This window comes from Aphis gossypii, chromosome 2 (assembly GCF_020184175.1).
Source record: "Aphis gossypii isolate Hap1 chromosome 2, ASM2018417v2, whole genome shotgun sequence".
NCBI classification, from domain to species: domain Eukaryota; kingdom Metazoa; phylum Arthropoda; class Insecta; order Hemiptera; family Aphididae; genus Aphis; species Aphis gossypii.
Window position 1 is genome coordinate 79,124,509 of NC_065531.1, and position 13,503 is coordinate 79,138,011.

At 36.2% G+C, this 13,503-nt stretch overlaps 1 protein-coding gene across 9 annotated transcripts in view; it reads left to right on the forward strand.

The window, feature by feature from the left end:
* Positions 1-13,503, forward strand: part of LOC114123581 (polypyrimidine tract-binding protein 2) — a 154,938-nt gene that overhangs the window by 61,430 nt on the left and 80,005 nt on the right. The window contains exon 1 of one of the 9 annotated variants that reach the window (XM_050200824.1): positions 5,044-6,104. The exons of the other annotated variants lie outside the window; for them this stretch is intronic. Within the exon in view, the coding sequence (XP_050056781.1) occupies positions 6,102-6,104 (3 nt within the window). The 5' untranslated portion in view covers positions 5,044-6,101. Of the gene's footprint in view, positions 1-5,043; positions 6,105-13,503 lie in introns of those variants that run through there. 9 annotated transcript variants of the gene reach the window in all.

Genomic DNA, 13,503 nt, shown 5'->3' on the forward strand with positions numbered 1-13,503 from the left:
ATTATAATTAAACTAAAATACTTAAAGACTATTTACAGTTTATATAACAGCCAGTTAACAATAAACATGTATAGTTAATTTTATTATTTATGTACATTATTAAAAATAAATTTCTTCAGGTATAATGGCATAAAATTAAAATAAACTCGGCCAAATAATCCAAGAATTTTTTCCTATAGTTAGTTTTCTGTGCCTCACGTGCATATCATGAGCTATATGATATATTATGAATATTATAATTATATATTTTAAACTGTTCTTGATTGATTCAGTATAAAAAATTAGTTATTCATAAACTTGAATGTAATAGAATGTTAATTAATTAATGATTTATTTGATTCCGTATACATCCATTCAAAATCTTCTTGTTAAGATATATTCGCATTGCAACATTTTGTTATTGTATCTCGAGCGGCCTTTGTGCGTGGACATTACAGCCACTCTATATTATTAGACCATATTGGAGAATTGATTTGTATGGAACTTAATACACCATGTATACATCATAATTTCTGAAAGTATAATATTTTGATTCATTAAATATATCTAAATTAATTATAGTTTACTATTTCTTAAAACTATTTTTTACTTAAAACGAAAATTAATAAAACTCCCTCCTTCTTTTAGAAGTACCACCTAGATAAAATTATCTATCAAAAACCACAATATATTCACTCTATTTAAGGTGAACGCAGAATTAAAAAAAAAAAACATACGTACACATGTAAAACCAATACGTTTATATCTTTGCTCAAAATCTTAAATCCATGATTAGTTTTATTTTAAGTAAAATAAAATATTGGTTTTGAAGTACCTATTTAAATTGCGCACTGAATTTTTATTTGGATATTATAGGTGTCCAAGTTGTTTTAGCCAATGTTTTTACTTATCAAGTGTCAATAATTAAATTGTAAATTTATTCAGTAATACTAAATATTGTAGATGAAATGTAATTTATTTTTACATTGAACGGTTTCCACTTATTATAATTTACTTTTTCTTATTAAAATTCTCCTGCAGACCGCTTACTGTAATTTTATTATTATGAGTAAAAATCATAAGTTCTCCTAATCACATATTTTTTTTATCCAGACTGCGTGATAAATATATGTTTGATGAATAATAAAACATGTATTAAATCGGGAATCAAATTATTGAAACCTTTGAAATTAGATTTAAAACATTGCTCAACCAACTAACCTCGATTTTAATGATTCTTTTGAGCTTCTGTGAAACTTAATTTTCTTTTACAAATGTTGGTAGTATTAAGCGACGGATGCTGCTTGTAGCCGTGCATTTTTAACAATCATGACTCGACAACGACTCAATAACTCTGTGTTTCGTCGTTAAAAAATAAATTAGGTTCCAAATTCCATTATGAAATGTCGGGAAATGCGTTTAAATTTTAATAGCTACTACCCTACGAGTTGCGTAGTGCCTGCAATATGCGCATTGTATAGTTAAAGTAGATTAAATAATTTTTGTTTCTAGTTAGCGGGATAATTTTTTTCTTTTTATTCTCCTATTTAATTGTTCAAAGAAATTAAAATTAAATATTCTTAACATTTTATATAATTATTCCTTTGTATTATCCGAGTTTAATTTAAACCCTACACCCGTTCCAAATACATTATATTACTAGATTGTTTTGATAATATACCTAATCAAAAAAAAAAAAAAAATCTAGGAAAATTTTATTAATTAATTTTAATTGAAATGTCTGTGTAACAGATTCGGCTGCCTATACAGAATGTATTTACAAATTGTTATTGAGTTTACATTTCAATCATATTCTCAGAATAAAATTTGATTGGTTTTTTTCTTTTATATCTGTATAGTTAATGTATCTCCCATAGAGTAAAACGAAATTTTTAATCGGAATTCTATGTAGGACTAAAAATATTGATTTATAGATCATTTGTATTTGTCGTAAAATGTTTTTTTTAGTATTATTATCATATTATGTAATTCATATCGTGTCGACTATATGTCAGTGATCAGAAATGAAAATGTTTTCGATAAAACAAAATTGACGACATGCGTATCTAATATGAGAAAATTAAATTATCCTTCCGATTACAATGTATATAATATTATATACGTTATATAAATATGAATACGATGCACGGAACGAAAGACAGTTGAACTATCACATGCATTGCAATTATGTTAATGAGATAGTCGACTGTCGGTTGAAAAGTTTAAATACTTGCGATTCTGGTAGTGTATCAATTTTATACATAATGTATTAATGGTTGTATACATATATCTAAAATAGTTAGTTTTCTGTGACTAAGAAGTGATATTCCTAGGTAAATGTTCATGTTTTACTCAGATTTTATCAACCCATGTAGTATAATGTAGTGTACTTTGTAAATTTGAAAAATAAATTATAAATTACGAAAGTGAGGAAGTTTAAATAAATTAATAACTGTGTTGTATCCCAACTACTATGGGAACCTTTAAATAATCTATATATACATTTATAGTTGAGGCTGTTCTTCATCTTACTTTCTTCGCAGAAATTCTTAAACATCAGAAAACGTGCAACGCGTACTTCATTTTGATCGGAAGTGACGTAGCTTACTAAATATATAATATATATTATATATATATATATATATATATATGCGTAAAAGAGACCGTCGTCGTACTGCTCTACGTTTTTAATATTATATATATGCACTCGTGGATGATAACGCGGTATTACCTACGGGTTAATATAAAAGCGGTCTGCTTGACATCATAAGTTTTCCCAAGATTGGCCGAAGAAAATTATCGTTTTACCAGAGTCCTCTGTAAGTATGCAATATATTTACATGGCATAAACTCGGTCTGTACAGACTTTCAGGTCAAGGTGGTCTCTGTCCGTATTGTATATAGTATAGGTACTCGTGGGACTGTGAATTCGTACGATATTTTTGGCGTTTTGCGGTCGATCAGTCCCAAGAAACGACATGATCTCGTGATGTCCATCACGCTATCTATTCTCAAATATTTTCATACACTCAGTCTTGTTCGTCTCCACTCCCCGAACTTAAATGTCGTTCCGCAGAACTCAGATATATTATAAATAATAAACTAGACATCGAAAAACCGTCATGTTAGTCGAAGACTCTGTAATGTGAAATTATTTAACCCCCATGCAATATAATAATATTGTTTAGTATTTATAATAACTATATAAGACAAGTATAAATTAATTTAATTTAAGTAGCGCTCTTATAAATTTGGATTGTTCACCTTGAATATCTCTGTATACAATTTGTTGTCATTTCTTTCTTCAATATCATAGGCACGATTATTATAAATTATAGGTAACCACAGTTTGTTCGCGAAAGAAGCTGTAAATACGTTCCCCACTATTTATGTTTTGTATTCTCCCTATAAAGTCGACTGACGTGTGGTTATCGTTTTATTTTTGAGGTCGAGTCTACGAGTTATTTTCTATTAGTACCTAAAACCTATTTACGTCGGTCTTATGTGTAAATATACGTTTATATAATGTAATAAATAGCTTATTAAATACCGCAATGTCAAACGTATATCGATCCCCTTCTATTTAATCCTTCTCACTGATAATTAAGGAGTTCTGTGAGGATTGAATATCTATCTTCAGAGTCCTGGAAACCACATATGATATCACGTCATGGTTTATTAATTTAGAATTATCTCGTCTTTGTACATATTACAAATGCAATTTGTAAAATAATTAAGAACGGTCAGGTCATATTTAAAACGGTAAGTATATAGTAAGTATCTCACTATACTCGTATTTCTATCGTCACGAATACCTATATTATGTATTCTAATACAATATTATTTTATGCACGTTTTACACGCACAACGTAAGTCCTAACAAGTGTAAAACGAATATTATTTGAACTGCACGTAGGTAACTGACATGTATATGTAGGCGCTTTAGCAACAGGCCGTCTGTTGATTCAACCTGTACGTATAATATCTGTTGAATATATATATACGTAAATATTCGAAGTACGGTGGTTAACCCTTCACTGACGTTGTTCCTTTTACGTGACATTTTTTTTCTCAAGTATCGGAATTAGTCGATTTCGTGTTGTTACTAAGCATCTACATATTGCGTGTACAATATATATATATTTTTTTTTGCTTATAATAATATATAAGCTCGTCGCACTCTGTTTATTTGTCGTCGCTGTGTATAGTGTTTAAGAAACTTTTGTGTAAACGGTCATTTGTTTAAAAGCTGCAAATCTTGAAAAAATATTCGTCGTGAAAGGAAAAAAAAAGCAAGAAGAAAAAAAAACAGACATTGTGTACCTACAAACTAAAAGTGCAAATATATCAAACTTCAATAGGAAAAGTTTGAATAGAAACGTTAATAAATATAAAGAAGAAGAAGAACAACGGCGACGAAGAAAAAAATGTTTTCTGTTATGACGGTTTTCGGAGGACCCGCGTGAACAATACTTTTTTTTATTATTTTTTCGCTTGTCGTTCGCGTTGACGGTCGCGTACGTTTAGTTGGATGGCGGCGGCGGCGGCGGGTTTAAGCAACGCGTTTTCGAGCAGGACTCGGAGGAAAGTTCGCGCCGTGTTATAATGTCGTTTCGCATTATATATATATATATATATATATATTATTATATTATACATATTTTTATCGCATTAATTGCGGACGCATTTGTTTTGGTTAATAACCTATTATCGTCACACTCACAAACACACGGTCTTACACATGTACACAAACACACACAAACACACGCACAAGCACAAACACTCGCGCTCGCACACACACACACACATACGCACACTGTTCACTTACACTTGCACACATTACGCGGAATCACCAGGTGGGTGTGCGGTGGCGGAGTGTTGGATATCCGTGTGTACGCGTGTGTCCGCTCGTGTGCATGTGCGCGCGAATAGGTACACGCCGCGGGCGGAGAGCGCCTCCCCGCCACCGATGGGCGTACCTGTGCGCTCGCCGAGCGGCGCATGCGCGCAGGTCGGCGCGCCGTCGACGCCGCCGACCGCGACACACACACACACACACACACCGGACCCCGTTCGGGACGACGCCGTCGCGACCAGTGCGATCAGAGTCCGCATCAGTACCGGATCTTCTCCGCTACACTCCGACGTGCGCGCACACACCACTTTTTCTCTTTTTCGTCTTTTTTTTTTTCTCTAATTTTATTCTTTTCCCTTTCGTTTCTCGTCGTTTTCTGTCCACGCACGCAACAAACCCAACGGCCTAGCCCCATCTCACGCACGCGCCAACACAAATACACACCGACAGACAGACACTCTGAAACGCAACAAACAGCACGCACGTCGACGCATAAACGCTGACCGCCGAAACCGTCCGACGACCACGACTGCAGACACATCGGACGACTGCAGCAGCTGCAGGTGCGTGTTATATTCTTTGGTACGGCGTTTTACACACGGGCGCGGACATCCCGCGATAACGTCGTCGCGCAAACGCCGCGCTCGCGAGCTCTGCAGCAGCAACAAAGGCCGACATCACTCCGACAGCCGCAAACGTCGATGCGATCGTCCGGTTGACCGGCCGGTCCAAGTACACAGTACCCCGTTTACCCGTCACCGTGTTTGCCGCCCGGCGGGCCCCGGTCGACGCGCCATCAGCAATCACGTACTGCTACACGTACCCGGGGGCACTGCACGTAGCCGGAGAGCAACAGCCGCCGCCGTTGCGGACTTGTTGCGCGCACTGTTGCTCGCCCGCCGCCGCCTGCACCACCGCCGCCGCCACAGCCACAGCGTACCATCACGTATATCAGCAGCAACAGCAACAGCAACAGCAGCAGCAGCATCACCACCACCAGCATCCGCAGTTGCCGCCGCCGCCGCCGCCGCAACCGTTGCATCAGTATCAGTTGGCCGTCGCCGTGACGCCGCAACCGAAGACGCCGCACGTCGCAGGTGGCCAGCTGTACCACTTGCAGGCCAACAATAACGCGCCGTATCACCACCACCACCAGCCGCTGCAGCTTCAGCGACCGGCGCAACAGTACGCGGAATCCGTCACGACGGCACCACCGACGGCCACTATTGCCACGCCGGCAGCAGACGCCGTGCAAGACGACGTGGAAATGGTGAGTGTGTCCTCGCCGGCCGGCGAGACTTAAACAAAATAGCTGATAATGACGATGATAATAATATTATATATTATGTGTGTACCCGTTTGTTATCGTTTTTACTCTCTCTCTCGCGACAACAAATTTATGCCTGTCGTCTGGCCGTCCGTCCCGCCCCCGCCGTCTGGCCTGCCGTCAATCACTTATATATTATTCCTTTCCCCGCCGCCGACGGGATTGTTTGAATTTTGCCGAGAGAAGTTTTGAAACCGTCCGCCGACGATGTATATATATGTTAAGATTACGACGGACCGATGATATTAGAGCTTAATATTATATATACTCGATTATTAGCAATCGTCGTTATGCGTATTATATATTGTGTTTCTCGCTCGCATATTATAATATGTACATTTATTATATATATAAATTGGACGTTTTAGTTTGTTGGAGTTTGCTCGAGTTTGTTTTGCGTTCGTTCGTTTAACTTGCTCGATGCTGTCGGATATATTTCGCCGGATGATTGACGAGGAAATCCTTCTCCTTTAAATTCGTAAATATTTACTCGACGATACTTTTTTTCTTTTTTTTTTTTTTCGGTCGCTCGCTCGGCCCCGCACTACAACAACTCGGTAGAACTGCGGTAACATTTATATGTGTGCCCGACATTCATGAATTTTGTATTTTCAATAAGCCCACGGAACTGCACTTTTTGCGGCAGAATTGTAAAAACCGCACGCGCACTCGGCGGTCGTCGTGCATTTTTTATTACCCCGGAATCGAAATTTTGATGTAAGACTGCGGCTGTTGCTGCTGCTATACGGTAGCATATTCTACGGATCCCATTAATTTTGTTAAATAGTTTATCGCGTATAATTATTTCTGCGATGTTATTTTGTTATTATAGATGTAAAAAAAAAATGTACGTTTTAAAAATTAAGTGATTTTTAATTCACCTGTAATCGGTTTTGTTATCAAACAATAGAAATATGTTATAATTCAAAATTATTTTCGAGTAAATTCGTGCTAAACGTTCAAGGCTGATGTAACTGCAAGTGTTGAAGCTCATCAATACGTTCGTGGACGTTTATGCTTTATTAAAAAAAAAAAAAAAAAATGTTATCTGTATGGTAGAAATGGCACGATCACAATTCAATTGTTGTTATCAAAGCGATTATTTCGACTTTATAGTTATTTCGTTATTAATTTAATACAACAATATAATGTGGTGGAAACGATGCCTCTGCGTCTTTTTGAAATTGAATTGAAATTCCGCACCTTTTGAGAACGTTTGCGTAATAAAACTATGTATATATAGTAGTGCCTATATATTATTATCTTATTGTTGTTGGTTCAATATTTAATATTAAATCTCTTCGATTCTCATCGCGATTATTATCGCGTTTGTAAATAGTCGGTGGGTTGATGTATTATTTACACATATATATTTATCCAGAGTTCAATTTTGTTTTTTTTTTCGTTTACCTGATACGATAAAACAACACGACGTGCACCACCCTGTATATTATACATTTTAAATGTTACGTTTGCTATCTCGAAAAGTGCCTCTATAATGAATTGCTTGACTGATGGCGGTAGCATTGTTATCAAATTATGTCATTATGTAGGTATACCTAATCAAACGGCGTAGAGTTATCCCGTATTTAAACGTATTTTCTAATTTCGTGTACATATTTGGTTATTTTTTATTTTTAAAAATCACGTAATAATTTTGAGTTTGCAGGGGTAGCAGCGAGGGTTGATCGGATAAGCCATATACTCGTGGTACCACTATATTTTATCATAATCATATTACATATTATGTAGGTTTAGCGTATACGGTCTGACAAATCACGTGCGATAGGTGACGCAGCTAGCTTAGTTAAAAAATTAGTTATAGTAAGTAGGTATATATTACAAGTATATCATGTACGTGTGAAAAAAATTGCCCGTCGATGACGCGCGTGAAGTTGACGTTTTTAAAATTAAAACGAATTGGGTTCACGGTGGCCGAGGTAAAAATCGAACGCACTCTTTCGTCTTCGCCGGCAAGTCTCTTTTCAATATTATAATAATGATTATTTTTATTTTGTATATTCCGTTTTATCGCTATCGATCCGTAAACAAATTTTAACAGAATAAAAACAAACCGTATAGATATGATGAGGTGTAGCACAGATTTCAGCGTTTCTATATTCGCAGATATAACTCATCTCTACCGACTCTACCATCACTGTCGTTGTCACAGTCACTTGTTCATTATGTTCCTATGCGCTCATAAGTCGTAATAATTTATATTGTATACGTCCATAGAATATTATATATCTGTCCGAAACGCGCCGCACGAATTCAATTCGTCGTCGTAGCCGCCGCCGCCGCCGTGTCGTGTCCTCGTCTTCCGCCGTGACCATCGCCGCCGCCGCCGCCGCAATAGCACCACCGGCGGTTACCCGTGTTCTCTATACCGCATCCTCTAGATCACCATACACATTACCGGGTAACCGGTAATTTTCGTCCGTACGTAATATACAAATGTATATTATATGTATGTATGTGTGTGTGTGTGAGTACTTGTGTACTTGCACGGTGTAATTTTCTACGACAACGGTCGATGGTCATTACGTGCGGCGATGGTTACTCTCGCGTGTCTCTCGGGACCGCGGGAATCTCCCGCTCACCCGGCATGCCTTCGGTCGGTACTCCGAATCCGGTGGTGGTGGCGGTGGTAGGGGTGCAGGTGAAGGAGGGTTCGGTGTTTAATGTTAATCTGCTCGAGATCACGGCCGTCCGATGCCTCGTGATATTCCCCCGCCTAGACTCGACCGTCTACTTAGACGGCGGCTATGAACGCGCCAAGGTGAACGCGCGCACAAAGTGTGTGCCCCACCCCCTCACCATCGTCACGGCGTTCGGCCACTTCCATATTTCATTTTGGGTTTTTGTTTTTTTTTTTCTATTCTTTTTTCTAGTGCACGCCCACCAACCGTAATAATAATAGATGCGAGAGATAATAGTTTCGATAATGTATATCTAAAATATGTATATATATGTGTGTATGTATATGTGCCGGTAAGTACTAATAGGTTGGTGATTGTATCTGTTCAAAATTAAAAATTAAATAAAAAACAATCCAAAAATCACGCGAAAACACAAAATAATTTCTGTTCATAAATTAAGTGTACCTATGTGTTCAATCCTTCTTCTATCGCAGAAAATGTGAATCGACGTTTTTCATAGTTTTTGTTTTGAAACGTTGATTATCTGAAAATTGTTTACCAATCGTAATCACTTGTGAATAATACATATATTATATCTTCACTGTACACTTACACTTTTGGAAATAATAATATTTAAACAATAAAATATAATTATGTAAATATATACAAAAATACATAATATCTTTTATCTGTACCGAGTATCAGCAGTATAGCTATATGTGGTCTAGTTAATATTTTCAGTTTTTCTATGTATGAGACATGTATGTCTATTGTTTTAGTTTTCGCTTTCCGCTATGCAAGAACAATTTCTTAAAAAGTGAGTTCAGAAATTTGCGACTGGTTTTGGTAATTTTTTCGAATAATTTCATATATTTTTTATTAAAATAATATTATATTGCCACTGTGAAACAACGTTCAGTATAATAAACTCGTGTAAATCATGTTTTATAAAAATTTTGTTACGTCATATTTTTTTATTGTTTGTACGTCATTTTATATTAATTAAAAATATCCATCGCTTAATTATTTAATCCATATACTCTCCAATGTTGTTTAAATACATAACATTTACATCTTTAAACAATGAGTCGTTAAAGTTATGAATGAGCTCTAATTAAGTTATTGAATTCAATGCCTACGGTAGTATAATAATAATGGTATGTTATATTTTATTATTTATGTAATGTATGCAACTTGGGCTGGATCTCACGAAAATAATAAAATTTGTTTTCCTTATATATTTGTATTACTTGTTGGTAAAGATAGTATTTATTTATAACTATAAAATATGATTAGACTTGTGTAACTTTAAATGTCAATTTCACTAAAAACACTAAGGTTAATTAGAAATTATAATTTAATTTACTATAACTCGTTACATATTTTCTTCTTTGTGCACCTATCAATCTTTAAATAATTATATTAACGAACAAAGTCGCAGTGCTGATGATAAATATGTCAGATAAAACAATATATTTCTATTTTAATTTTTAATTTTTAATTTAAAAACAATCTAGTCGTGAACATAATGTATTATATTATTATTATTTTTATAGGTATATTGTTAGTTTTTAAATGCTCATAACTTGCTTCAAAATTTAAACATCAAAAAAGCTTACATGAGGTTTTAGAAAATGTTCTTAACTTTTAATTTAATATTTTGTCAATTCACTTTAATATTAAAAGTAACAAAGTAACGTAAATTATTTAGAACATTATATTTTCTTTTATTTCATAATAAAGATGCGATTAAACTTTCGAGTACGACGTCCTCTTAAATAGTTACTATATTAATTTAAATGTTTTCTTTGTGTTTATTTTAATATTCATTACTCCCTAGTAATAACTATAAGGCGCTTTAGAAAACAACATGAGGTATAGCTAAACAATTTGAAATTGAGAGCAATAATGCATTTTAATATGCCACTAAAATACTTGTAGAGCTATAAATATAATTTAATAATTTGTAATACATTAATTATAACAAATTAAAACCTAAAAATCAAATGACCAAACTACATCGTATGCAATTGTATTTATTGGACGTATTTGTTAGTTGGAATAAACAACGATAATTTTTTAAAATTATTATTAAAATTAATACGTATCACCATTGTTGGTAGAAAATACAAATTTTATTACATCTGTAAATTGACAATAATATATTTTATTATAATATGCATTAAGCATTTTGCATATTGCATAATATATATTATATATAAATATACATAGTCGTACAGAGATATTTTTGTGTAATTATGTTTACCAAATAAATATTTCTGTATTGCACTTTGAATTATTATTGTGTCTGTCATGATGTATAAATGTATAATGTATACACGTATGTACTAAACGTGGCATATAATATATTAAATTTTAAATTAATAAATATTTTATTTAATCGTTCGATTGTTAAACATTCGTTTAATAATATTGAATATTCTAAATCAATTACTCGCACCCTGGACAATCCTGTAATCTATAAATTTATAAGCTATTTTTTCAAGTATTTGTTTCCTATTTGTTGAAAGTGCCAACAATTTTTAATGCGTTTATGCTAATAATCTTGTTTAAGATCACACGTTTAATTAAGTGTACGTATTACGCAAACATATCGACTTTGTTGAGTGTGTCGTTTGTACGAGTTTTTTCCAATATTATATACATATCAAATTTGCAACGACCACTAATTTCAAATATTTGTGAATGCCCACGACCCGTTCCAAATCAATTTTAATCTAGTTTTTCACACTCCTAAAACTCGTTTCCGTTTATTACCCTCAAGGCTCGGTCCACCCAGAAATATAATAGTCATATGCGCACCGTTGCAGTGGACTTTTTGTATGGTTTAATACCATGACTTACGAATCATTTACCCGTGATAGGTGTTTTTATTTGTAATGGTGTTATTACACGTACTTCACGAGATCGCCTATCTATTAATATAAATGTTGGTACTTATAGAAAATGTGATAAGTTTTAGTGACCAAACGTTCGCTGTGGTCGTAGGCAGGTTTATTTTTTACTTTTTTTTTACCTCTAATTCTTAAGTGTTCGGACCCGCGGTGTACGCGGCACTCTTTTTATGCTTTAATGCCTAACGTTTGAAAAAGTTTCGTCTTAAACGTGTTATGATATGATTTTAAATTATTACGGCGGGCGGTCTGTGCAGTGTCGGCGGTGCTCGCGGTTGACGAAAGAAACCGATTTTCGATTTCCCGGACATTTTTCATCGTTATTATATTATTATTATCGTGGAGATTGCGGGAAAACGGTGCAGAGGTGCAATAACTCAAACGATCGCGACGATGAGACAGCGGTTGTGGTGGTGTTGTGGTGGCGTGGGGGGGGAGACGCCGGAGAGTATTAAATCAAAAATAGCGGTGAACCCGGAAAACTCTGGCTTATATATATATATATATGTATTAATAACGGCTGTATATTATTTCGATATTTTTCGATTAAAAATGCCTCCGTACACGGCGGCGGTAAATCAGCGGAGGAAAGCCCGCCAAAAACCGGTTGACAGGAATGCGGGACCGTCGCCGCTGCCGCCGTCGCCAAGCATAGGTCATGGATTCAATAAAAACGCGGTCGAGAGGTGGTTGGTGGTCACATGGCTGTGCAGCGTTGCATTGCTCATACGGTTATCTCCGGAGAACGCTGCATATTATGCATACGATATATATTATTATTGATCCGGCAAAACAGTATCACATGATATTTTACAGTATACTATAATAATAATCATATATTATAATATATATCGGTATCACTGAGTGCATCATTGGGTACGTTTCGGGTTCAGTGACGACGTGTCGACGGGGCTCTTCGTCACGTTTTTTTTTTTTCCGAGAGAGTAAAAAAAGGACTATTTACGATTTCCTCGCTATGACGTTCCCGCCAAACCTATAATGACGACGCGGTCTTTGGTACCGCGTGCGCTCGCCGCTCGTCGTAGACGGATTGATAATACGATTTTTTTTTTTTCGTCGATTATATTTTTATTCTACTCCGTTCCCTTCCAATTGTCTGTGAATGCGTGCGAGTGTGCGTCCGTACGAACCGTGCGACCGACCGCGCGCACCCCCCTCAACCCCTCCCCACACACTATCGGAATGAATGGTGGTGGCTGCCGTGTAACGAATGCGGCGGCGGCGGCGGTGCGACGTGCCTTGACCAGTCGTCGTCGTCGTCGCCGTTGTCTTCCACGCATAAAGACCGGTTCCCGGGCCCGGCGCAGTCAAGGTGAACCGGTCAATAGCCCCGGCTCGGAGGTCCTTGACTCTCCTCCGCTCGACACCGGCGGTGGCGGGGTGGTCGTTCCAGAGAGAATATAATCACTTTCTTCAACAACAGAGGAAAAAATATAAAAAAATAAGATGCCGTCGTTTTTTATTATTATTATTATTATTATTTTTTTTTTATATACGCATACTCCCCACCGTCCGTTCGCCACTACTTCCTGACTCCCCCGATGGAAATATGCGCCGTGCGATGACTCATACACAAAACGCGTGCTATTCATGTGTACCTATATATATATTATGCATACCTATGCCGTGTGAGAATATCGTTTTTTCGACGGTCGAAAGTCTCTGCAGGCGATGGTCAATAATGATAAATCGAATGATAATCACGTGCCCTAGATATCGTAGTATCACTATTGGTATTTCGCGGGGGCGAGACTTTTCCGACCG